The 26,614-nt window shown below is 54.7% G+C and overlaps 1 protein-coding gene across 1 annotated transcript in view; it reads left to right on the top strand.

Moving 5' to 3' along the window:
* Positions 1-4,164: 4,164 nt before the first annotated feature.
* AGBL1 (AGBL carboxypeptidase 1) overlaps positions 4,165-26,614 on the top strand; it is a 472,681-nt gene continuing 450,231 nt past the window's right edge. The window contains exons 1-6 of the mRNA XM_040969772.1: positions 4,165-4,178; positions 4,272-4,379; positions 9,477-9,538; positions 10,965-11,111; positions 14,425-14,556; positions 17,036-17,129. Coding sequence (XP_040825706.1) covers positions 4,165-4,178; positions 4,272-4,379; positions 9,477-9,538; positions 10,965-11,111; positions 14,425-14,556; positions 17,036-17,129 — 557 coding nt within the window. The remainder of the gene's footprint in view (positions 4,179-4,271; positions 4,380-9,476; positions 9,539-10,964; positions 11,112-14,424; positions 14,557-17,035; positions 17,130-26,614) is intronic.

The raw sequence follows: 26,614 nt of genomic DNA, 5'->3' as shown, positions 1-26,614 counted from the left end.
TGGGACACAGGTACCTGTCACCTGGTGGCCTTGGGGGCTTCTCCAAGCAGGGCTGGGGCTCCTGGCTGCTCTGGGGCACAGTCAAGGAGGCATGGCCATGGGCCGTGGGGGTGGCACCGGCTGAGGAGCTGCTTGTGGCCGAGGCCTGCTGGGCACTGACGTTAGCAGAGTTGGAGCATTGTGACCTGGTGAGGTGGAGCATCTCCCACAGGCCCTGGTCCTTGATGATGTCCCTTTGTGAGGCACAGCCCTGGCACTTGGCTGAGCCTGAATGGCAGCCGAGATGTGAGCTGGGCGTTCTCACCTCTTTCCAGGTGCTCGTAACCCAAGTGTGACTGTCGTCCTACAGAGCATGTGCAAGTCAGGGAGGAGTCTGGCATCTGGTTAGGTGCAGCCCTAACCAGCTCTCCTGGCCTTCTTGGCTTCCCTGGCCTCCTGGCCTCCTGGGGTCCTGGGCCTCCTGGCCTCTGGGGCCTCTCTGGCCTCCTGGGCCTCCCTGGGCTCCTGGGCCTCCCTGGCCTCTCGGTCCTCCCTGGCCTCTCGGTCCTCCCTGGCCTCTCAGTCCTCCCTGGCCTCCCGGGCCTCCCTGCCCTTCTGGGCTTCCTGGCCTCCTGAGCCTCCCTGGCCTCCTGAGCCTCCCTGGCCTCCTGGGCCTTAGGTGCTCTGAGCACCCACTCCCTGCCTCCCACACTCTCATCCTGCAGCCCCAGGTTCTGTTGACCCTGCTCAGTGGGTAGCTACATTTCACACGGTGTGATGGGCCTGGGGTCAGGTGGCTTCACAGTAGCTGGGGGCCTCTCCAGATGGAGGAGGCTACTGTGGGAGCAGGAACCACTGGTACCTACACTGCCCTGGGATTCATGACCCCAGGACCTCAAGATAAACATTGAAACTTGGGCCAGGTGCCATATTCATCCATGCTGGACAGGAAGGAGGCCCAGGAGTGTAAGATCAGCCGGGATCAAGCCAGGTTGTCTCTGCCTGGCGAGGTGTCTGGCATCTGGTGGGGAGGTGGGACTGGGCTGGCCGCTGCATGGTTGGCTTCACTGCTGTCCCCCTAATTGCCATTTGCGATCAGCGCTCCCCACAGTCATTCATGGCTGGCTCCACACTTAATGATGCCTTTTATTTAACCAATGGGCCTTCTCTAGTGACTCTGTAAGCTGCCTGGCTGCAAGAACAAATTTATTTTTGGCAAGATGGCTTTCTTGAGCTGTGAACCATGCCCTGCGCTCTCAGCTCTCGGGTTTGGAAGAGGTATGGTTTTGCTCTGTGGAGACTGAGGGTTCGCAGCTCACGGCCCGCTCTTTCTGCTGTGTGGGCCTACTCGTTATGGGGCTCAGTGACGCCTGAGGGCTGCTGTCAGTCAGCCCTGGAACCCTGTGCTTCCCAGGGTCAGGACGGTTGGCAGCGTTGAGGAGGGCCCTGCATGCTTCCAAGTTTTGAATCTGTGATCGTATTGATAGTTCCCACCCACAGGACAGTGGAGGCTGTGGACTTGCCTTGGTCAGATGGAGAGTCACCTGGTCAGATGGGGGAGTCCCTGCTCAGATGAGGGGTCCTTGGTCAGATGGGGGAGTCCCTGCTCAGATGAGGGGGTCACCTGGTCAGATGGGGAGTCACCTGGTCAGATGGGGGAATCCCTGCTCAGATGGGGGAGTCCCTGCTCAGATGGGGGAATCCCTGGTCAGATGGGGGATCCTTGGCCAGATGATGGGTCCCTGGTCAGATGGGAGAGTCCCTGCTCAGATGAGGGAGTCCCTGGTCAGATGGGGGGTCACTTGGTCAGATGGGGAGTCGCCTGGTCAGATATGGGGTTGCCTGGTCTGATAAAAGTGTCCTTGCTCTGATGGGGGTGCCCTTGGTCAGATGGCGGGGTCACCTGGTCAGGCCCTGGACTTGCTCGGTCTTCAGTTGCCATTGGGCAGCTTGTGTGTGCTCTGCAGTGGCGTTCTCCATGGACACACTTTGAGGTCAGTGCTGGCCATCAGGTTCTGCCAGTTGGCTGTTTTCCGCTAGTTCCCTTCAACGCCATCCCTTCCCATAGTTTGCTAACCACCAATGCTGTGCTCGCCCAGCTCCAGGGGTGGGCTGGGGTGGGGTGTTGTCTAACTGCCCTCTGCTGGAGGCTGGGCTGCACTGATGTTGGTGTTGCCAGCTGCGTGGAGTGGCCGGAGACCTTGGCTCCCGAGGTTATGTCCAAGATGCTTGTAACTTCCACCTGGTCTCCTAGGTGTGTGACCCACGAAAGCCAGCCCCATGCAGACAGTTCCAGGACCCTAGGCTCGGGGTGTGTGGGCACTGCTTTCTGTAGTCCTGGGAAGCTCCTCGGCAGCCATCCCTGCCAGGGAGTGACACCTGTGGGCGAGGCCATCTGGGACGCTGCAGATCCCTGCTCCCAGCTTGTTGACCTCAGCTGGCCCCACAGAAAGCACAAGGCCCTGTGGGTCTAGTCCTGCCCCAGACTGCCTCCTGACATCAGAGCTACAGCACCGAGGCTCTTGTTCCAGGTACTAGGATGCGGGCTGGTCTGTCACAGCTGGGTGCTGTGAGTTCTGATGGAGGTAGGGATTCCTGGGGTCCGAGGGCCTGGAGGCATCCATTGTGAGCCCTACTCCTGGAGCTGTGCTGTGCCCGACCTGCACAGCTACATGTAGTCACCGTGGGAGCACGTGCCAGGACAGCTTGCAAACAGGGGACTGCAGCTGGAACAGAATGAGAGGGGTCGGGGTGGCACTCCCGGGGTGTGCTTGGTACCAGTGGGCCTGCGTGGGGCAGAGAGTGGGGAGGCCGGAGATGGGTCTCCAAGGCAGAGCCATGCAAAAGGTTTTAATTTCCTAAGACAATGAAGACTCAGGAGGGGACAAGCAACAAGCAAATTTATTTTACTTATTTGAAAGGTGGAGTCATAGAGGATACAGACCTGCAACCCATTAGTTCACTCCCTAGGTAGCCACATGGCGGGCCGAAGTCAGGAGCTTCTCCCCTGGAGTGCAGGGGCCCAAGCCAGGGGCCCAAGTGCTTAGCCATCTTCGGCTGACTTCCCAGGTGGAAGTGGAGTACCTGGGGCTTGAGCCTGCACCCTTGTGGGGTGCCAGCTTTGCAGGCTGTGGCTTCACGCACTGTGCTGCCGTGTCAGCCCCCAACACAGAGGAAGCAAGAACGCTGCAGTGTGGAACCCTCAGGTTGTGCGAGACACGCCTGTTCTTTCCGTGCCTGCCTCTCAGCCGGCCAGCAGGAGAGTCCTGAACGGCAGGGGACCACTTGAGGATTCATTTAAAGCATCATTACAGGAAAACCCAGGCCCCTTGCAGCCTTCTTCTCTAATTGCTCATTTATTACCACTGTGGGTGAAATAATGGCCCTGTGTTATTCTTCTAAACGGTGTGAAATATTTATTGGTCAACATAGCAGCGTGTAAGTTAATGCCAGTGGAGATCTGGTGGGCCGTTTCTCTCTCCATCATTTTCACTTAAAGGAAAACCATGTCACGCCCATCCCTTCTGGCTGGCACAGTGGCTCACTGAGCCCCAGGCGCTGTCTGTGCAGCTCAGGGTGTGACCGTGGGGTGGGGTGGTTAACTGCGTGAGAGCAGGATCTTTAATTTTTCTCAACCAGCTTGTTTTTTTTTTTTTTTTTAAAGAAAAACTGTTTCTTCTTCTTTTTTTTTTTTTTAAGATTTATTTATTTATTGGAAAGTCAGATTTACAGAGAGGAGATATAGAAAGATCTTCTATCCACTGGTTCACTCACCAAGTGGCCACACATGTGGAGCTGAGCTGGTCTGAAGCCAGGAGCCAGGAGCTTCTTTTGGGTCTCCCACGTGGGCGCAGGTCCCAAGGCCTTGGGTCGTTCTGTACTGCTTTCCTTGGGCACAGGCAGGGAGCTGGAAGGGAAGTGGAGCAGCTGGGACATGACCCGATGCCCCCACATGGGATCTTGGTGTGTGCAAGACAAGGACTTCAGCCACTAGGCTACTGTGCCAGCAACCCTTCCCACTGCCAAAAAAAAACCAAAAAAAAAAACAAAACCAAAAACTATTTTATTAATGTAAACAAAACATGTTTTGTGTATCACAAGAAGGACTTTAAGAACACAGGATACTCCCAGCCTTCCCTCCTTCCTCCTCCGTTTCTCTAGGTTTTTCTTAAACACAGGCTTAATATGGTGTTCACCAAGTAAGAAGGAGAGAGACCACTGTACCGAGGAACACAGCCAGGGCTGTGCGTCACCCTCAAATCACAATTTCAGCCTTATACTTTTTTTTGTAGGCTGTATGTTATCAAAAATCAGGAAGAACACGCTCCATTTGTCTTTCTGGGTCTGGTTTATTTCACTAAGGATAGTGGTCTCCAGGTGCATCTACACTGTTGTAAAAAGTCCTACATTTTATGGCTGAGAAGTCTTCCGTCATATATATAAACATATTTTTAAATCCATCACCAGTTGACGGACATTGGATTGACTCTGTTTCTTAGCTATTGTGAACTTGGCTGCCATTAGCCTGTGGATACAGATAGCTCGTTCACACGCTGATTTCATTTTATTTGGGTGAATTCCCAGGAGTAGAGTGACTGGGTCATGTGGTAGATCTATTTTCAGATATCTGAGCAGTCTCCATCCTGTCTTCCATCATGTTTGCATTGGCTTACATTTCTACCAACAGTGGATTAGGGAACTGTTCCCCCACATCCTTGCCAGCATATGTGTTTTGATTTTTGGATGGCAGCCATTCTAACGGAGGTGAGGTGAAGCCTCATTGTGGCTTTTATTTGCATTTCCCTGGTGGCTGGTGAACCTGAGCATTTCGTCATGTGTCTGTGGAATTTCTGTTTCATCCTTTAAGAAAAACCTGTTCATGTCCTTTGCCTGTTTCTCAATTGGGAGTTTGTTTTGTTGTTGTTGAGTCGTTGCATCCAACCTGAGCCTCTATCCAAGAAGTGCAGCCCAGACAGCTTGGCAAAGCAGCAAAGTTTATGGAGGAGGTGCACAGACTGACCGGCTGGGTCAGCTCTCCTTTCCTTCAAAGAGTGACCCCAGCATGAAGGTTACAAGGGTTTTTATAGAATGGGTGGATTGGGCAGCTATGGGAACAGAGGGTGAGTTGGGCAGCCATGTGAAGAAGCTATGGGAACAGTGGGTGAGTTGGGCAGCCATAGGAGGCAGCCATGGGAACCAGGCCACACAATATTAGTTCCTGGAATCAAGAGTTTCTGGCGGGACATGTTGCACCTTGTGCTTTGGCCTAAAAAGCAGGAAGCTGGCAAAGCCTTTTGTACAGAGCCATAAAGAGCAGAGTAGCAAACTTACGCAGGTCTGGACCAAAGCGACTCCATCTTGTGACTGGAATCCACAGAGTTTCTTGAGCTCTTCATGAACCAAAGCGACTCCATCTTGTGACTGGAATCCACAGAGTTTCTTGAGCTCTTCATGAACCAAAGCGACTCCATCTTGCACTGGAATCCACAGAGTTTCTTGAGCTCTTCACAGATCCTGGGAATCAATCCTCTACAGTTGCATAGTTTCTCCCATTCTTCACTTTGTTGACTATTTCCTTTGCTGTGCAGATGCTTCTTAGCTTGATACAGTCCTACTTATTTGTTTTTGTTTTTATTGTTTGTGTTTCTGGAGTTTCATCTGAGGAGTCCTTGCCTATGGTGATGTCTGACAGTGTTTGCTCTGTTTTCCCGTAGTAACTTGATAGTTTCAACTTTTAGAATCAGATCCTTGATTCATCGTTTGTTGATTATTGTGTAGAGTGTAAACTAGGGGTCTTGTTGCATATTGCTGCACACAAAGATTCAACTTCCAAACACCTTCTTGTTGAAGAGGCTTTCTCTTGGGAGTGATATTAGATCATTTATCAAAGATGAGTTGGTTGTAGAAGTGCGAGTTAATTTCTTGGGTTACAATCCTTCCGTTGACCAACACGACTACTTGCGTCGGTGCCAGGCTATTTTGATGATCACTGTCCTTTGGTATGCCTTGAAATCATCCGGCTTTGCTGTGTTATTTAAGATTGCTTTAATTTTTTGGGGTCTTGTGTTTCCATATGAATTTTGGCATCACATTTTTTCTGCATCTGAGAAGAATGTCAATTTCACTGAGCTTGCATTGAATCTGTAAGTTGCTTTGGATAGTATGGACATCTTGATGATATTAATTCTTCTAGTCCGTGAACATGGAAGACTTTTCCATTTGTATGTCTTTCTATTTCTTAATGTTTTATGCTGTTCATTGTACAGATCTTTCACATCCTTGCTTCATTCATGCCAAGTCTTTAGTTTTTTGTTGTTGTTGTTGTTTCCTGTCGTGAATGGGACTGGATTTACACATTATTTCTCAGTCATGCATTGTGTATATAGATGCTGTTGACCTTAGTGTGTTGATTTTTCTTCTAGATTTATGTTCTGTGACTTTACTAACCATGTTATCAGCAAATGGATAATTTGATTTCCTCCTTTTGTTTGCATCCCTTTGGTTTCTTTTTCTTTTCTACTGATTTTGATTAAAACACCAGAACTACATTGAGTAGCAGTGGACAGTGGACACACTTGTTAGCCACTGTGTCTTGGTGGAAATGATTCCGACTTCTCCCCACTCACTGATTTGTCACACGTTGCCTCAATTGTGTTCAGGAATGATCCTTCTATATCCAATTTGCTTAAGTTTTTTTTTGTTTGTTTGTTTTAATCATGAAAAGATCTTGGTTTCTTTTTTTTTGTTAAATTCTTTTTCATCTATTCAAATGTTCATGCTTTGCTTTTTATAAAAAGATTTATTTATTCTTATTGGAAAGGCAGATTTACAAAGAGTGGGAGAGATGGAGAGAAAGATCTTCCATCCCGTGGTTCACTCCCCAAGTGACCGCCATAGCCAGAGCTAAGCCAACCCAAAGCCAGGAGCCAGGAACTTCCTCTGAGTCTCCCACAGGGGCACAGGGTCCCAAGTCCCTGGGCCATCTTCTGCTGCTTCCCAGGCCACAAGCATGCAAATGCATGGAAAGTAGAGCAGCTGGGATTAGAGCTGGTGGCCACATGGGTTCCCAGTGCATGCAAGGCGAGGACTTTAGCCACTGGGCCGTTGTGCTGAGTCCTGTTTGTGGGTTCTTGTTGTGCGTGTGTGTGTGGTCCCTCTTAGTCTGGGTACGTGACCTCTGGGGTGTGCAGCTGGATTTGGTTGGCTTGTGTTTGCCAAGGATTGTTGCATCTATGTTCATCAGGGATCTTGATGTTCAGTTGTTTTTCTTCATCACATCGTTGTCTGGTTTCTAGCCCGTCTCTGCTTTGTTAGTCATGCCCTCTGCTCTTTCTCTCATCTCTCACTTCCTCTTTCTGTGTCCCTGGTTCTTATTAATGCATCCCCAGTCCTTATTATACAACACTTGCACAGCCTTGCAAATAAGGCGTTTGTCCCTCCCTCTTCATGGAAAGGCAGGTGTCCTGGAGTCTGTCCAGCTGTGTGTGGGCAGAGAGATCATCTGCATTCCTCTGGGAGCCATGTCAGGCTGGGCCCTGCAAAGTCTTCAGAGCGGCAGATCAGCTTGGTCCTAAAAAGTCAGAGGTGCCAGCTGGGGGTAGACGTCTGTGACACCTGCTGGAGGGACCCAGAGGACAGGCCTTCTGGTAACAGCCACCAGGAGGTGCAGAGAGCGGCACCAGAATGCCCTCCCCAGGCCAAGGCACCCAGGGGCGGCAGAGATGGGGAGTGAATGCAGAAGTTGCATTGCACTAGGAGACAGACTCACACTTGTATTTTGTCTAGCATGCTTTTATTTTTACATCATTTTTGATCTGTAAAAATACAGCATTAAGGGGCCCGGCACAGTGGCCTAGCGGCGAAAGTCCTTGCCTTGAATGTGCTGGGATCCCATATGGGATCTGGTTCTAATCCCGGTGGTCCCACTTACCGTTAGTCCCTGCTTGTGTCCAGGGAAAGCAATCAAGGCTGGCCCAAAGTCTTGGGATCTTGCACCCATGTGTGAGACCTGGAGGAGGCTCCTGGCTTTGGATTGGCGCAGCTCTGGCCATTGCAGTCACTTGGGGAGTGAATCATCAGATGGAAGATCTTCCTCTCTGCCTCTTCTCCTCTCTGTATATCAGACTTTGCAATTAAAAAAAATACAGCATTAAGGGCTTGGCGCGATGGTCTTGTGGCTATATCTTTGCCTTGTGTATGCCAGGGGTCCCATGTGGGCACTGATTTGAGTCCCAGCTGCTCCAGTTCCCATCCAGCTCCCTGCTTGTGGCCTTCAAGGGTGCCTGGAGCCTTGGGACCCTGCGCCCGAGTTGGGGACCTGGAGGAGGTTCCTGGTTCCTGGCCTTGAATTGGTTCAGCTCTGGCTGTTGTGGCCACTTGGGATGTGAACTAGCATGTGGAGGATCATTCTTATCTTTCCTTCTCTTTGTGAGTTTATCTTTCCAGTGGAGATAAATAAGTCTTAAAAAAAATACAGCATCAAGGTATTCTCTGTTTGGGGGTGTGTGTGTCGGGGGCACTGTTCAGTTCTGTGCTAAGTGGTGCTTGTGGCCTGAGGACGATTCCCTGGGATGGAAGGAGTGTCGGCATCACTGCATCCTGAGGGTGGCACTGGGCTGCACGGCTGCCCTGCCATTGTTGCGGGTTTACCCCATGTTTCTTGCACAGCCCCGTCCTTGGCACCTGCTGGGAATACAGGGATGCACAGAGCTGGGTCTTCTTTCCTTTAGGGTTTTATTCTCTGGTGAGGAGTAAGCAAGATGACTGCCAGTGATACCACATGGAGACGGGATTCCAGGGCTCGCTGGTGGGTGCGCTGGAAGGCTCAGCTGGCTCTGACCACGTAGGCACAGGGAGAAGTGTGGCTGCAGGGAAGGGAGCGGGTATATAATGGAAGCAGCAGAGCAGGAAATGGCATGGCTCAGGCAGGAACTGCGAGACGTCATGAGTTTGTAGTATGTTTACCTTGGGCAAGGGTGCCTACGCAAGGCTGGGTCATGGAGAGACTTGGACTGATGAGCTGTGCTTCATCCTGGGCGTGATGCAGAGAGATCACAGTCTGTGGGCTTCACTAATGGCAAGAGTCAAGCTTTGCCTTAAACGATGCTCTCAGAAATACATCTAAGCATGCAAAGATCACTGGCCAGATTTCCAGGAGCCTGGAGCGGCTTCTGCTGTGTGGGTCCTCCGGGGGACAGACACAGCAGTTCCTGGCTCCCTGTGGGCTTAGTGTCCCTTCTATTCCCAAAGGACAGTGTACAGCACTGCAAGACCCTTTCCGGTCTGCCCCGATTCTGTCCCAACGTGGGCAAGGGGCTGCTCGAACAGCGCAGTGTGCCCATCAGCAGCATCAGCAGCAAGAGCTCCAGACGGAGCCCAGCTGGGGCACACAGTGGCAGCGGGGAGGCTGTGGCCAGGGAGAAGATGCCGTCCCTGGCTCACCCCACCTCGTATCCCCTGTGCTTCTTCTCATGTGCCCCTACATTCTCACCACAGAGCTCCAGCGACCGGGAGTCCATCCTGACCATCCTCCGCGTACTGGACGATCTGCTGTCTATCGGTGAGTCGGCACTGCCTTGTCTGCTTGCCTGGCGGCGGGGTGAAGGGTGGCAGTTGGACGCACAGCCATGGCTTGTCCCAGGCGTCCAGGCGGCCTGGGTTTGCTCTGTTCCGTTTCCATGGGAGAGATTGAATTGACAGCTCTCTGTTTTCCGTTTGGGGATTTCTAAACCTAGGGCCTTCACTCTTACCATCTGCCCTGGGGTGATCCCAGCACAGGTGACGTTCAACTCCGGGTGGTGCTTCAGCATGTCCCACCTGTGAAGCCCAGGTCCTTAGGGGTGTACCTACCCCTACCCTGGGGGAAGCTACTCCTCAGTGGTTGAGCCCTCTCCTTCCCCTCGCCCATCCCTGGTGCCCAGGGCAAGAGTCAGGGGTTGCAACCTGCCTTCCCTGGTCAGGTGGAGATGCGGACATGATGCAGGAGCTGGGCCTGGGTGTGGAGAAGCGGTGGGTTCGATGGCAAAGTGAGGCATGGCGGAGTCAGCTGTCACCGGGAGCTCAGCTCCAGGAGCTGAGTCCCCTCAAGGGTCTTGATTATCTGATGTCCACTTGCTGACCATGTCCACAAAGCCCGCTCAGTGGCATTAGGAAGAGCTGTGAACACCCACCAGGCCACACTAAGCCAGCAGGCGTGGCTGCAGCCTGAGTTACAGATTCCGGGGAAGGTTTCTCCTGGGCCAGGCTTCCTGCAGCCTGCGGGGGAAGCCCTCTGTGGGAGAGAGCCGCTGGTATGAGGCTCGTCTCACTCTAGTTCTTCAAGGGGCACCCTGAGCTCTCCCCTGGACATGGGGCCTCCCTCTTTTAGAGGCCAGAGCACCTGCTACACTGACCCCCTGCCCTGTGTGGCCCCAATGTGGGTCCAGGGGATACCTGGACATGCTCCAGACTTTGAACTTGACCCCAGGAAGGGGGGGAGCACCGTTCAAGATGGCTCTTAGGTAGAAGGACCATGCCCACCTCTGCTGTGGCTCCTTCGAGTCCCCACAGTGAACACTGCTCCTGAGGGGCCTGCCCAAGGGTTTCTGTCAGCAACTGAGGCTGGTGTAGGAGTCATGAGGACCCAACCCCTGCCTCAGACAGCCCACCTGTAATGCAGAGAATGAAAATCCCTCTTCTGCTAAACGCATGACCATGTTTAAGCCCACATGCTTGTCCACACACGTGTGCACACACACATGCCCATAGCACATGTGTGCACACACGTGTTGCAGACTTTAGCAGTTCTCAGGAAGTGGGCTCCGGATTCTCCTGGGGACCTGAGCCAGATTCCCGAGCAGTCTGCTCTTGTCCTGTCTCGCACCCCTTCTCCCACGGCCCTGCACACAGGTGTCTCAGGAGCAGGCAGGGTTGGTTGCTGGGAGGAGCCTCCCGCCCTCAGCGGTCATGCCTCTCACGTGTGGCCCATCCTCCCTGCTCTCCCCCAGGCACAGACCGCAGGATCCACTACATGATCAGCAAGGGTGGCAGTGAGGCCCTGCTGCGGACCCTGGTGGACATGGCGAGGACGGACCCCCCAGACTACGAGGTCCTCCTGCCTCTTTTCCGGCTGCTGGCCAAAGTGGGCCTGAGAGGTACGTGTAGCCTGGGCCCAGAGATGCCCCAAGGTGCTTCTGGAACTGTAGCCTGAGGGCCACAGGGAGGCCGGGGAGGCACAGGGAGGCCCTGCACAGCTCCCTGGGGAGGCGGGACTGCCCAACCTGCCCGGCATCTTGTTGACTCGGATTTCAGCCAATCCAAGGTGTGGTGCCAGGGCAGAGGAGGAGGCTCCAGGGGTCGTAGGGCGGGATGCGGTGGGCGAAGGGGGTGGGGGGCTCAGATGCAGCTGTAAACAGACATGGCACTGCTACTCGGTACATGAGCGCCAGTCTGTGATGGGGGTGCGCCTCCTGGAGCTGCCCCACCACACTCCCATGGCTGGGGGTTCAGCCCAGGGGAAACCACTGCCTCTTGGTTCTGGAGGCCGGGAGCCCAGGGACTGACAGGCTGTGTCCCTGCTGGAGCCTCTGCAGGAGACTGCTCACAGCACCGCCTGGCTCTTGTTCAGTGGCAGGTAGATTCACCTGGCCTGCCTGTGGCCAGCTGCTCTGCATGCTGCTGCTCCTGTTGGCACCCAGACAGGGCAGCGGTGTCTAGATTTGTGGTCTGCAGGAGTCTGCATGTCCTCAGACCCTTTCACACCACAATAGCATTCTGGGGCTATGGGTGACAGTGGGGCTGGAATATGGAGGACAAGAGGAAGTTGGCAAAGAGTAAGACGGCCGAAGTCCAGGAAGAGGTCCAGTACTGGCAGCTGCATCCCAGCCAGCGGGTTGTGACAGGCTGGGCAGTTACCGAGACCTTCTGAAAGCTGGTGAGTTCAGGAACTGCTCGGGTTTCTGTGATGACTCGGGAGGTCCCAGGAGTCTCACACGTGGGGTGTGGTGTAGGGCCGGGGCTGGACCACGGAGGGCGAGAAAGGGATAAGGGAATGCTGGGCCTGTGACTTCCAGGCTAACGCCCTTGACTCTTACTGTCACGATGTTGCATGTATTATTGTAATATCACATCCCTTGAAATATCATACAATATCACATTATAATGGGTGCTATAATGTAATACACAGTCATACCATACCATAGTATCAGACATTATAATGTTATAATACGCAACATCGTAATATACACTATAATACTATAACACAGACCACTGTAATACCATATACCATCATACCATGACATAGATCATTGTAAAATCAGACACTAACATAACATATGCCCTGTAATATTGCATGCAATCATAATATTGATATCATTATAATATTGATATCACTGTAACATATGCTTTACAATACTATATATTGTATACTATTGTAAGGCTATATATCATATACTATTATAATATTGTATTTCACTGTGGTATAATATACTGTCATGATGTTGCCTTCAGTTGTGTCACCCAGACGTTGCCGTCCTTGACCTTGCACCCAGGTTACTGTGGTGTGACCTGATGCAACAGAAAAGGGTTAGCTGCCTGTGAGAGGAGTGGGGTAAATACCGTGTATTTCCATGCGTATTTATTCACTTACTCCTGTTTATTTGCAAGGTAGGGACACCGGGGAAAGTCAGCTAGTCCACCTACTGATGTCCCACCCGCATGCCCACGACTGCCAGGGCAGCAGGCCAACCGGAAAGCAGCTGGCAGGAGCTCAGTGCAGGTCTCCCCGTGGGTGGCAGTGCAGCCCAGGTGCCCAGCAGGGAGCTGGCCTTGAATGGGCTGTGGGATGGGGCGGTGTGTGCTGGGCGTCTTAGCTGCCGTGTTGACGTCCTGCTATTTTCCGGTGAGGCGATGGGGCATGCACAGTGAGCTGGTCTCCTTGCTGGTGTCCTTTGGTCCGGAGGTAGACATGTGGAGCCAGGATTCATTTCCAGCTTTAGTCCATCTGCCAGGGACGTGTTCCCTGCCAAAGCAAGCCCAGTGACTGGGGCCTGGGGTTTGTGGAGGACACAGTGAGTGCGGCTGGAAGCACAATCCGGGCTGTCAGAGGAGAAATGGGCATGGAACACGTGCTTTTCTGATTTCTTAATATTTGTTTCTGTTAGAAGTAAGGACTGGGGCCAGCAATGTGGCATAGCAGCTAAAGTCACCACCTGTGATGCCAGCATCCCATACAGATGCCAATTTGTGTCCCTGCAAATCCACTTCTGATCAAGCTCCTTGCTAATGTCCTAGGGAAAGAAGATGGCCCAAGTGTTGGGGCCTTTGTCCCCCATGTAGGAGACAGAGATGAAGCTCCTGCTTTTGGCCTGGCCCAGTCCAGGTTGTTCCAGTCATCTGGGGAGTGAGCCAGTGGACAGAAGACCGCTCTCTCTCCGTAGCACTAGACTTTCAAATCAACAAATATGTGCTTGATACATAATGATGTGCAACAATCAAGGTCAGGCTCTACAGGGCAGTAACTTGAAATTATTTGGGAGCAAATTTTTATTTTGTTAAAATGCGCTTTTGCAAATTCTCTATCGCATGGGAAGATGGCCTCTTACCCACCTGAGACTGAAGCCATCATTAGTGGTTTGACATATTCTGTGCCCTTGTTTCTTCCTATTGGCAATGTTTTAGGGAGAAATACAGATGGAGTTTTGCTCTAAGATCACTTTTTTAGTGTATTTATTTGAAAAGAGATATTTTCGTGCATAACCACAGTACCAGGTTGCAGTAGGTTTTGTCTTACAACCAAATCCCCAAGACAGGCTGCCTTGGGAGACGTGAAGCTCATTTCCCCGACCGAGCTGCAGGCTGGGCAGCAGCAAGGGCCCCTGATGGGTGGACGGAAGGGGCTGTGCGGGAGGAAGAAGTCACATCTCAACCCAGGAGATTCAGGGTTTGGCTTGTGTAACTGATGACCCTAGGGAGGACTTGGGTCTGGCAGCAGAGTTTTCTTGGGATGTGGGACCTCCATGGTGGCACCTCTCCCACCGGGCTGCACCTCCCACCCTGCAGCTGGGGCAGTTGCACCCAGACCAGTGTCACTTCTGTCCTTATCTGTCCTCCTGTTGGAGGCGATAGGCTCATGCCCCCACGTGACATCTGACCATCACTTACTTAGTTTTTCTTAGTTTGGACCTGATCTCAGAGGGAGCAGGCTGGCCACACTGTGCAGTGTCTACAGAGGACAGAGGCCTGTGAGACCCAGGGGCTCAGGAGTCCCGGGCCCACAGGCCTCCATGCCACGCACACAGCTGGAGTTAGCCCCTCTGATTTGCTTGATCACCATGGGGCCATTGTTTGGGTTTCTCCAGGAAGTGTGTGTTCCTCCCTCCACCCCCTGTCCCATCCTCTTCTCGACATCTTCTATGATTTTAAGATTTATACAAAATGTAACTGAGACAGCCTGGTTTGTGTCCTCAGACAAAAAGATTGGGCAGAAGGCACTGGAGCTGGACGCACTCGACCTGACGCTGATCCTGGCCAGGAAGAATGTGTCCCACAGCGGGAACCTCCTGCACTGCCTCTGGGCTCTGCGTGTGTTTGCCGGCCAGGGTAAGTGGGCAGGAAGGGGGCAGGAACAGGGGAGATGTGGTCCCAGCCTGAGTGACAGGCCTGACAGCAGAGCCGCCCGAGGTGGGTGGCACTTGCCCGTCTCCTGCTTAGCTGGGGCACTGTCAGACTTGTTTCCGGGGGTGGTCCTGGATGCTGCTTGTCCTCAGGGCTACTCCAGATCTCTGGGGCGAACAAAGCGGAACCCCCGTGCCAGGACGAGGCCTGGTCCTTGTGTTCTGGGTGTTGCTGTCAGTTGCCATGCTCCTGAGGTGACATGTCTGTTCAGATCCGCTGCTTTCCAGTTCAGTGAAGTCATGCCTTGGCTCGTGCGCATGGAGGTTGGGAAGGCTTAGCATCTGGTTCCCTAGGGAGGCGTTTCCAAGAGTTTTGGGGGCTCTACCTTCCAAGCGTACATGTCGGGAGCGCAGCTGTTCATTTCTCCTTCCTGAGCTCAGTCCTCGGGGGTGGAAGTGACATGTGTTTCAATGAGAATTGCGCATAATGGGCAAAGCTTGTGGCTTAGTGCCAGGAGTCCTGGGTCTGGATGGTTTGGCTTCATTTGAGCCTTGGAATGGAGGCACTTAGCCTGGCTGACCCCAGCGTCTGCTCTAAAGTCGTAGAGAGGATTGTTATTGCTGCTGGCTGGCTCCAGTCGCACTGACAAAACGCCACAGTCTGGCAGAATGTTCTGGAAGCTGGGAGACAGAGCAAGTGTCAGCAGGGTCAGTTCTTTGGGGACCCCTGCCTTGGCGTCCTGTTGGAGCCTTGCCCTGCGTATCCCTTTTGTCCCACTTTGACTCACCTCTTCAGGAACTGGGGTGAGAGCTGCAACACGTCTGGCTCACAGGTGAGCTCACAGATGTGGCAGAGATGGGGTGAACAATGTCCACGGCAGGCTGGCTGCATGCTCGTGTCCCTTCCCTGTGGTCTCCTGCAACAGCAGCAAGAGCGTGTCCACAGGGAGTGGGTAGGCGGCTGCAGGAGGAGTCCTGGTTTCCCTCAATGAATTCTGTTCTTGAACCCGGGAAAGATATTTGTTCTAGGCGAGGAGGAGATGCATGCTGGACAGTGCCCCAGGCCTCCCATCTCAGGCACGCAGAGAGGGAAGTGGGGCTCATGGGAAGAGCTCAGTGACGACACACAATACGGGTAGGGGGCACTTGGCCAGTGGCCAGGTGTGCCACCTGTTTGCCAGCTGGGAGCTCCTGGACAGTCGCTCATCCTCTGTGTGGTATTAGGTGGTCATGGAGACCTAGGAGAGCCCCGACATGGCAGGTGCTCATGCAGTCTTGGCATTGTCCTGGGATGTGAGGAGGTGGACCTTTAGCTCAAGCCTGCATTTACTGTCAACTGATGGTTGCATCCAATGCTCTGGACTGTTACACTGCCTCTCTCGAGTGTTGGCTCTGCTGAGGGGCAGGCAGTGTTCAGGAAGCCACAGTCTGAGGGTACTCAGTGGGCCATTAGTCGCTGTGGAAGGTCCCTGCAGGTGTCCTGAGAGGAGCCTGGTTGGGGCCAGGCCAGCCGGGCAGCCCGTTGGCTGCTGTCTGGTGAATAATGGGTATTTCCAGAGCTGCCAGACATCTGGCCATGTCAGTCACCCAGCGAGTGATGCCTCGGCACGGGCTCTCACCCTCTCCCTGGCCCACGTCCAGAGCTGTGTGCATGTGACACCACACTGTGCCTCACTGCCCTCAATACCTCAGCTTCCCAGGTTGCCCTGAGTGTGCTACAAGCTGTCTTCTGGTGTGGAAGCCAGGACCGAGTGGGCAGCATCCCCAAGTTCAGCCCATCCAAGCGGTCATGGCCCGCACTGCTCCAGGAGGACCATTCAGGCAGGCGTGATCCAGCCGCTGAGACAGCCGTGCGTCTGCGGGGTGGACAAGAACACACAGAGAGCCACGTCCATGCCTCCAGACTTCCAGTTAGCTGCCGCTGCTCTCCTTCTCTGAGCCCTTCTTGTTTCTGCTTACTCCCCCAGGGCACACGGAGTTCTTAGGCCCTCTCTTGGATGTCCTAAGTAGTCAGAGCTGGGGGGCAGCTCAGTGCCTTCCCCTGCCCACCTGCAGGGTCTCCCCATCGCTTCCTGTCCCCTTGTGGTTCTGGGGGCCAAGAGCTCCCGGGGCCGACAGGATGGAGCTATTGACCATATTATGTGGAGGTCAGGGTGACTTTGGAAATGCCAGTGGCTGGCAGAAGCCTCGCCTGTCTAACCAGACACCCTGCTGGTGTTGTTCTGCCATGCAAACCCAGATTGTGTTTTCCATGACCATCCAGCAGGCCCCACCATTTGGTGTCCACTGACTCAGCTGAGAGGAAACTGGTGACCACCGTGGGCAAGGAAGGAGCCGTCTTGCTGATGAGGCTCCCTTGGGGGTGTGCGGGGTTTGGACTGCGACATTGTGATGCCCTTGGTGCTAGAGGCGCCGAGCCGGTCAGCTCAGTCTTGATGCACCTTCTCCACATTCTGTCTTGCCAGTCTCCACAGCAGCCATGCTGGGCATCAACGGAGCCCTGGAGCTGCTTTTCCAGGCCATCCCTCCTTACACTCGCAAGCGTACATGGACTATCAGGTAAGAGCCCCTGCTCAGCCTCTGTCTGGGGACGCAGGCTCAGGTTCAAGGTCGTGGTGGCTTCCCCATTTGTAGGTGTGGGATGTCGACTTGCATCCTGGCTGTGGCCCTCCCTGGGGGTCGTCACTGTCCTTGCTTGGGGTGAAGGGGTGAGTACAGGGCTGGGATGCGGCAGAGCTGAGCATGGTGCCCAGAAAATGCACGCTCCCACGACCAGGATTGGATTTTGTGTTCTGCAGCCTTTGGGAACCCTGTGTTACCCAGAGAAAATCTACCCAGGAAGAGGATTGTCTGGAACCAATAGGGTCGCTAAGGAATTGGCCAGCCCAAGCTCTGCTGCGGGCTGGGTCGTCATGGTGGCAGGCTGGTCGCTGAGTGGTGCAAGTCTCCTCTGCCCGCCTCTGCCTGCTGGGGTGGAGCAAATCGTGGCTACAAAGAGAGGGCTGCGCGGGGAAGCTCTGAAGAGGCTCAGCCCATTAAGACCCATCATTTACGGCAGTGACTCAGCAAGGACCTTGAAAGAATATTAGCAGAAATTCAGCCACTTTCTGAGATCTATGGGGTCATTTGATAAGGAGCATCCCCGTGCCCGGCTGTGGTGGCTCTGTCCCCGGCCTCCCCCACCAGGCTCATGTTCCACCTGATTATTTTCCTCCTGGGTCATCATAGCGAGGCCATTATCATCCATTCTCACCTACAGCTTTCTGCACCAGCATTTTCTGCAGTGAAATACATTATATCCTGGCAAAAAAAAAAAAAAATGCTCATTGAGTAAGTCGGAAAGCCTTGAGTTTAGAAAAGTTAGGTAGGGGTCTTTTGGAAGGAGACTTAGGCAGAAGGGACCGGGACACTGATGTCCTTGGGGGCCTGGGGGTGAGGCCGTGCTGGGAGGCAATGAGTGGCTTGTCCATTAGTCCTGGAGCCATGGGCAGGCCTGGGGGTGAGGCCGTGCTGGGAGGCCCTGCACAGTTTGTCCGTAGTCCTCTATGTCCACTGTGGTGGGCCTGACTTGGGTGTGTCTTGTGGTCCTGGGGTAAGGCCTTGGCTGCTGATGTCTGTGGTGGCCACTAGGTGGGGGTTTATGTTGGCGTGGTACTTGAGGCTCTGCCCCCAGGCTGCCTGAGCCAGCTGCTAGGGTGTCCAGCCCAACTGAGGACTCACCTACACCATGCAAGCAGCTGTACCTGCTGGGCCCACCCTCACCGGAGACCCACCCAGTCATCCCTCCTTGGTCCTTAGGGCTGCTGCTGCCAAGCTGCCCCAGGAGCTGGCTGACTCCGCTTCCTGCCAGGCTGTGGGCTAGGGGCCCTGTCCCGTGTGGGTTCTGGGTGGGCACTGTATGACATGAGCTTCTCCTTCCCTGTTCACCATCGTTACTGTCCCCGCAGTTACAGGAGAATGTGTTAAAAGCTAAGAAGCAAAGTGACAGGCTGGGCTGGAAGGGCGGGGTGGGAGCTGGCCTGGCAGGTGCGCCCTGGCCGTGGGCGGCTGGAGCGTCTGCCTCCGCCCCGGCAGGTGCGCCCTGAGCCTTGTGTGTTAGACCCCTGCAGCCGAGCATGTCTGCTCCAGTTCTTTTCCCTTCACACCCCAAACCATGGAATGATGCAGAGACTCCTTCTTCCGCCGCTTCCTCCCAAGCCTGCTGCTGGCTCCATCCCCAAAGCCACCGGGTGTGAGGGTGTGGGGGTATGCCTCCCCACGCTGAGGTAAGAGCTATGGCAGCCACATTCTGACTGCCTTAGAGGAGTTACTGGTCGTCCAACTCTCCCAACCCGAACCTAGACATGTCTGAAGGTGTGCCGACCGCATCTCACCACAGGCTTTAGGGGATTGTGTGTGACAGGACTGGTGAACCTTGCTGGGCTACAGCGCTAATGGCACTTACTAATTCAAGGTATAGGGACTCCTGGCTGCTTGCTGCTGCCCAGCTCCTCACAGATGCCAAAGCCTGCGGGCGCAAGGGGGCTCCCAGGGAGAGGAGATGATCTCGTGGGCGACCACCAGGAGCCCCATGGTGTGTCACCCCGAGAGCCACGGAAGCTCCCCAGGCACTGGCCCCTGCGCTTCCTCCCTGCCTGCCCCACTTCTCCTGCAGTGATATATAATTAGTCGTGCAGCTGTGCCTGGCGCGGCCCTGTCTCCAGCTTCTACTCAGGATGAAATTGATGCTGAATGCCCTGACCATGCCGCACTGGAGATGGGGCTTGGAGGGCAAGGTCATGGCCCTCTGAAGCCCTGGGTGAGCCTCGCGCTGGGGGTGGCTGCTCCAGGCCTGGGTCCTGCCCCATGCAGGCACACTCGCAGAGGCATGCATGGGAGCCCATCTCCTGCCTCCGTGTCTCCTGACGGCCCCCTGGTCTGAGCAGGTGCTCAGCCTTGGGCAGCACCTCTAGCCCTCTGGCCTGGTTTTTGCTGGCGTGAAAAGCCACAGAGAAAGTTCCTCTGTCCTGTGCTTGTCCCTCTCCCTAGCCATCTCCCTGAGTGTCCACAGTCTGTCCTGCCCTGGCCTAGCCCTCGGACCCAGAGATGGAAATTTACGTTTCTAGCGGAAGCTGTGGAGGCGGCAGAGGGCAGAAGGCAGCATTTGCATGGAGTCTTCACCTACTGCAGGTTTATTGACCTGCACAGCTGGGCAGCTAAGCACAGAGCTGGGCTGAGAGCGATGAGGGATGGCATTGGTCCAGGAGTGCTGCCACTTGCTAACTTGTTCCGCCCTGGGTGAGCTTGTTCATTGGCACGACAGCCACCATCAGCCGTGCAAACTCAGGAGGAAAATCGCTAGAGCCAGAGACGGATGCCTTGTCCACTCCCGACCCATCCTGTGACCTGACGCTCCTGTCAGCCCAGTCCCAGGGCTCTCCGTGGGGAGCAAACTCTGCTGTCCAGGGGCTGTGGTTGTGCCAGTGTCCATGAGCAAGGACATGGCCATGCGGCCCCTTGGCCTGTGAATCATCACTTTCCGGTCATCAGGGCCCAGGGTCCATGTCTGCTCAGGCTGATTTGGAGCCTTCGGTGCCCTGCGGCCGTTGCCCGGCACACGGAGGACGTGGGCTCCTCCTCCTGCCTGGAGTTTCGCAAGGCCGTGGATGTCGGGCAGTGTCTCGCTCAGGCCAGCACCCCTGTGCCCCCTCCCCTCCAATCTACATGGTCCTGGCAGGCATATGTGCTTTGATTTATCGCTGGAGCGGGAGCTGGCTGTGGGCTGCGCAGTTGGCCATAGGGGGAGGTAGATGTGTGTGGCCCTTAGCAAGCCGCTTATATACTCATCAGCACTGCTGCCCCTTGCCCCTACGCTTACTCCCCCTCAAACCTTGGCCGTCCCAGAAGCTCCCAGGGCCTGGAAGCATGCAAGGCTCTGGTCTTCCTTCCAAGGCCCCAGATGCCGGCCGTGCTGGTGCCTGAGCCTGGTCTAGTGCAGGGTTACTGGGCACTGCTTCCTTGGCACTGCTGGCTGGTGATTTCTTCTTCAGTTTATGAGCTGGAGAAAACTCCTCTTCTCCGGCTGAGTTCCTGTCGTTCCCAGAGCCAGGCCTGCCAGGCCTGCCAAGCCACTGTCCTGTCGTTCTCTGGGTCTGCTCAAGGCTGGCAGTGGAGGAAGAGAAGAGATTCAGCTAAAGCAAGGTCCTGAGCCCAAGACCGAGGGCTGCCCGGGCACTTGGCTGTTCAGATCTGGAGACCAAGGGCTGCCCGGGCACTCAGCTGCTCACATCTGGAGACCAGGGGCTGCCTGGGCACTTGGCTGCTCGATCCTGGAAACTGGGAGCTATCTGGGGACTCAGCTGCTCAGTCCTGGAGACTGGGGGCTGCATGGACACTCGGCTGCTTGGTGCTGGAGACCAGGAGCTGTGTGGGCACTCGGCTGCTCGGTCCTGGAGACTGGGAGCTGCATGGGCACTCAGCTGCTTGGTCCTGGAGACCGAGGGCTGGCACAAGCTGCAGATTTTTCTGTTTTTCAAACAGCTGCTGGGGTCCATCCGTGTCCCTCCTGCTGGGACTGCCCAAGCAGCAGGGTGTCTGGGCTCAGCAATCCGGTGGGCTGACCCGGACTGCAGCCCAATGCCAGCCTGTGGTGAGGGCGGAATGAATCCTCTCCTGCAGCATTGATCTTGGCAATGAGGCTGTGACTATCAATCCCCTTCGTTTTCTTAAGAAGCTGGAGGGCTGTCCTGATGAAGACCTGTTCCAGTCCTCCAAGCCACTGCAGCTAAAGCTTAGAGGCCTCTAGGGACCTTTCATCCACTCCCTGCATCACTTTATTATTTTTAAAAAGATTTATTTATTTATTTGCAAGATACTGTGAGAGAAAGAGTTCTTCCATCAGCTGGGGTCCGGAGCTTGGGGTTCCGCCCGGGTCTCTCCCATGTGGGTGCAGTGTTTCCTGCTTTAAGCAGCGAGTTGGATTGGAAGTGGAGCAGCATAGACAGTCCGAGCTAGTGCTCACATGGGATGCCAGCGTCTCAAGAGGAGATGCCACCCACTGCAGCCCATCCAGGCTGCCATCTCCTTCCTCCCAAGCTGAGAGCCTGAGCCACGCCTTGAGCCCAAGCTTGAAGGCACAACTCACATGCTCGGCTACTCAATAGCCCGAACTAGGAGGGCTGGGGATGAGAATTCTCGGCTGAAATCGTCCCGTGTGCCATGGTCCGTGCCAGCTGTAGGGGCCAGGAGACCAGGCTTGTCCAAGCCACTGTGATGGCTGCGCAGCAGGCAGCCTGTGAAGACTGGCGAAGGCAGCAGCTTCCTGTCCTGGGGGAGGGCTGTCCAGTGCCTGTGCCCCTGGGAACACCCTGGGCACTGGCTTGTCTGCTCTGGGCCCAGCTCCTTGGGCGTCTCCTCTATCTGGGTGCGGCCTGCCCACACCACGCAGGGCATCCCAGTCCTGACTGCGCCTCTCCCAGCAGGGTGCCGTCATCTCAGGGGTGGAGCAGAACCGCAATGCACAACAGCTGTGGCACTGCAGTGCGTGGCTCATCCTGAGATTCATGCTTAGACTGGGGGTTGGGCAAGCCCACCCTCCCCAGGGATGACAGGACAGGGGATGGCCAGAATGGTGCTGGCCAGATCAGCTTGGCTGTGTCTCAGTGTTCAGAGACAGACCCAGCCAGGCCAGGCTGACTCGCTGGGGCCTGTGAGGTTCAATATGGAAGCCTGTGTTTGACTTTGCCTGGTGGAGCCAGGGCGATCCCAGCAGACACAGACAGGCCCCACTGGGCAAGCCAGCAGAGATGGGCCAGAGGCAGCTGCCCCCAGGATTGGTGCAGACTGGGGTTCTCCATCCCAGCTCAGTGTCCACATCCTTTTACTGTTGGGACCCCTCATGGTTATTCCTGACTTAGAGAGCCAGGGCCTGAGTGCCCTCCAGGGAGCCTTGGGTGTTCAGCCAGCTGGATGCACAGTAGTGCGTGGGTGCCTAGGGTTACACCGTTGACTACCCGCCGGGCCACACAGTGATGTGATTGCAGAGATGTGCTGTCTCAAGGGGCGTGCAGCCACCTGCACGCTAGTGGGAAGATGAATGGGAGGGATGCTGTACTGGGTGGATGTCCAGGAGGCACCCCTGGGCAGGGAAAGGTCTCCGACATCTGCCGTGGACCCAAGAGGTGTCTGAGTCCCTCGGTGGTCAGGCAAGTGGGACAGAGCTGCCCAGAGGCTGACCTCAGCAGGCAGGTGGAAGCATATGTGGAGTGGGTTCAGGGGTGCTGGGTACACTGCAGGGGAGTGAGTGAGAATGTGGAAGGAATGTGCCCGGAGGAATGGGAGTACAGACCCACTGAGAGAGCCCAGGAAAGCTGACAGACTCCTAAAAATATTCAGCTTTGTGATAACCAGAGAAACCTGATTTGATACAGACATCAATTTCACAGATCGGAGCAGCAGAGTTTGAAAAATGGTAATCTTTATTGCTGGTGAGGGTTCAATAAGACAGACCCTCCGCTTGTCCTGCTAGAAATGCAGACGGTAAAATCTTCATGCAACTGGGGTGATGTGCATGAAGATTTTTAGAAGTTGCCAGTCTGTAACCCACAGTCTTCACGCCTTGAAATATGTCCTGAACGATTATTGTGAAAGGGAGCTGAAGGCTTGTGAATAAAAGTATTGATCAGTGTTATTTATAATTGGAAATATAACTAGAAAAAGTCCAGTGATAACGAATGTTGATAAAAGTGATGTATTTATGCATTATAATGTTACATTGAAAGACACAAGCTAGATTAGTATTGATGTTTGTCATGGGAAATAGGTTTTGATAAAAACCATGTGCTGGGAAAGGTCCAACATGCAGTGTGACCCCAACGGTGTCACAATGACAGGACAGAGAACCAAGTCCGCTCTGATCTTCCGGACTGGGAGCAAAGCCGCCAGACCACAGGCAGGGGACCTGTGTGCGTGATCACTGTCAGAGGGCAGGGGTCACTGACACCCGTGGGGGGCCTGTGGCTCTCCCGGGTTCCACCTTGGAGACTGCCCCGAGGAGAATTGGGGTGCTGCCTGGCCACCTCCCCGACTTAGAGAGCAGCTGATGACTAGAGAGATGGCCATGAGTAGCCCTCTTGGGACAGATGGGGTCTCTGGGAGGGCCATGTAGTGAGTGCATGTTGGTGGGGAAAGGCCACCGAAGGGAGTGCAGGGAACACGGGGGTCCTACCAGGCAACCTGCACTGAGTTCAGGGAAGCATGTTGTCCTGCAGAGGGGCGTGGCCAGTGCTGGGACTGAAGCTGTAATGGCTCCCACGTCAGGTCCGAGTGCCACAGTGAATATAGGAGCACACAGGTGTTCAGTGCCCGGCAGGCAGACGTCCCAGTGGAAGACTCAGGTGGAAAGGTCCTGAGAGTGTGAAGGCAGGGGCCAGCACTCCGTAATGAGGTCAGGCATGCAGTCGGCAGCAGTCGGGAGCCCACACAGGGACGGCCACGATCAAGCGAGGACACTGAGAAGTTACTCTAGTGGGACCCCATGTGTCCAAAAGCTGGGTGAAGATGTGGAAGGGACAAAAGTGAGGTTCTAGAGGTGAGATCTACAGTGTGATTTTAACTAGATGAAAGAAAGCTGCAAATGGGAGAGGAAAAGGTGAACTTGAAGGTAAAGCAAAAGAAAGCTTCCACTGTGAGATAGAGAAAAGTCAGGAGGGAGAGCAGGAAGAGCAGGGAGAGGAGGGGGAGGGGGAGAGGAGGAGGGAGAGGAGGAGGAGGAGGGAGAGGAGGGGGAGGAGGGAGAGGAGGGGGAGGAGGGAGGAGGGGGAGGAGGAGGAGGGGAGGAGGAGGAGGAGGGAGAGGAGGAGGGAGAGGAGGAGGAGGAGGAAGAGGAGGGGGAGGAGGGAGAGCAGAGAGAGGAGGGGGAGGAGGGGGAGGAGGGAGAGGAGAGAGAGGACGGAGAGGAGGGGGAGGAGGGGGAGGACGGAGAGGAGGGGAAGGAGCAGGGAGAGGAGGGAGAGGAGGAGGGGGAGGAGGGGGAGGAGGGGGAGGAGGGAGAGGACGGAGAGGAGGAGGAGGGGAGCAGGGAGAGGAGGGAGAGGAGGAGGAGGGAGAGGAGGGAGAGGATGGAGAGGAGGGGAAGGAGGGAGAGGAGGGGGAGGAGAGAGAGGAGGGGGAGGAGCAGGGAGAGGAGGGAGAGGAGGAGGGAGAGCAGGGGGAGGAGGGAGAGGACGGAGAGGAGGAGGAGGGGAGCAGGGAGAGGAGGGAGAGGACGGAGAGGAGGGGAGCAGGGAGAGGAGGGAGAGGAGGAGGGAGAGCATGGGGAGGAGGGAGAGGACGGAGAGGAGAGGAGGAGGGAGAGCAGGGGTCCTGTGAGCTTGGGGGCAGCAGCAGGCCGACTGACACACCAAGTGACAGTCCCTGGAGCGGGATGTACGCAGAGCAGTAGACGTGAAGACATAATGTCCTCCATCTCTGGAATATGATGAAAATTATACAATTAGCGGCCCAGGAAGCACAATCAACCACAAGTGCAGGAACAGGAGAAAAACCACTCCAAGGCAGATGGTAATCAGAGTGATGAAGAAGAGCAAATCTTAGCGGCCTCCAGCAGAGACACCATATACGTCATCCTCCAGAGCACCAACTGTGGCTTCCGCCTCGGGCTCCTCAGAGGCAGTGAGCTGGACCCCGGAGGGCGGGCTGCACCTCGTGCGTGGGACACACACTCAGCCGTGAGAGCTCTCGGAACTGCATGTGCCGCACGGGGGAAGGCTTCACGCAGACCAAAGCTAACGGACGTCGCCCCAGCCGACTCTCCCAGCAGGATGTCGGAAGAGGACTCCTGGCAAGGCACCATACCAGGTGACAGGTGGGCTCAGACTGTCCCGAACACCCAGCAGCCCAGAACAGGATCCACGAGGCAGCTCACTTGACCTTCTCTTTATTGTTTCAGTCTCTGTAAAAGTGTGTGTGATCCCAGTGTGGCTGTAAGGAGCAGAGGCTGGAGAGCGATGCAGGCTTTCCGCTGGAATTGTCTTCCTCAGAAACGGCTGTGGAACATTCCAAGCTGGATGTGGTAAGCTAAAGTGCACGTTAAAGCCACCGCTAAAGCAGCGAAGTGCAGGGCTCATAGCTGATGAGTCACCAAGATGCTAAACTGTAATAAAAATATCCAGTTCCCTGAACAGACATTGCAAAGAAACCGGACTTCGTGAGAGGCTTACATCTCAGCCCGTCAGAAGACAGGCAAAGGCTCACAGGGAGGCAGCTAAGACACGCTGCAGACACCATCAAGGGCAGTGGCTGGCGCCATGGTTCATCTGGCTAATCCTCCACTGTGAGTGTCAGCATTCATGTTCCCATCCTGCTCCCTGCTCATGGCCGGGGAAAGCAATGGAGGGTAGCCCAAGTCCTTGGGACCCTTCACTCACGTGGGAGACCTTTTGAAGCTCCTGGCTTCTGGCTTCAGATTGGTTCAGCTCTGGCTGTTGCAGCCTTGTGGGGAGTGAATCAGCAGATAAAAGATCTTTGTCTCTATTTTTTCTGAAAAGATCTACTTTTCCATTGAAAAGAAGTAAGTATAGATTTTTAAAGGATGCAGGTAGGTTGAAAGTGAAAGGATAAGATATTCAAAACTAACACAAAATTAGAAGCACCAAGTGTAATGTCGGATAAAGGGTTCAGAGTGACCAGGGTTAGGGAGTCCATGTGATCAAAGGTCAGAGAGCGTGAGGCTCCTAACAGGGCTTCGAGATGACCGCAGTGAAAGCTGCTGGAACGGAGAGGAGGAACAGACACAGCCACTGGCACAGGTGACAGCTCATGAACACACAGCCACAGCTGGGACCGTCATACCTCTATTAGCTGATGGGTAAGCAGATATGAAATCAGCAGGGATAGAGAAAAGTGGAATAGTGCAATCAGCCAGCGGGACTTAACCGACGTTGACAGAACCCTCTGCTCCCCAGGAGCATGCTCTGTGTTCCTTTCAAGTTCCCACAAGATTCTTGACCAAGTTGGCTGTTAGGATGTGCCATAAAACAGACATAACAAAGCTATGTGCCTCAAAT

This window comes from Ochotona curzoniae, unplaced genomic scaffold (assembly GCF_017591425.1).
Source record: "Ochotona curzoniae isolate NIBS_2020 unplaced genomic scaffold, NIBS_Ocur_1.0 scaffold_4701, whole genome shotgun sequence".
Taxonomy (NCBI): Eukaryota; Metazoa; Chordata; class Mammalia; order Lagomorpha; family Ochotonidae; genus Ochotona; species Ochotona curzoniae.
Note: the sequence above shows the minus strand (reverse complement) of the source record. Positions and strands in the feature narration are given on the sequence as shown.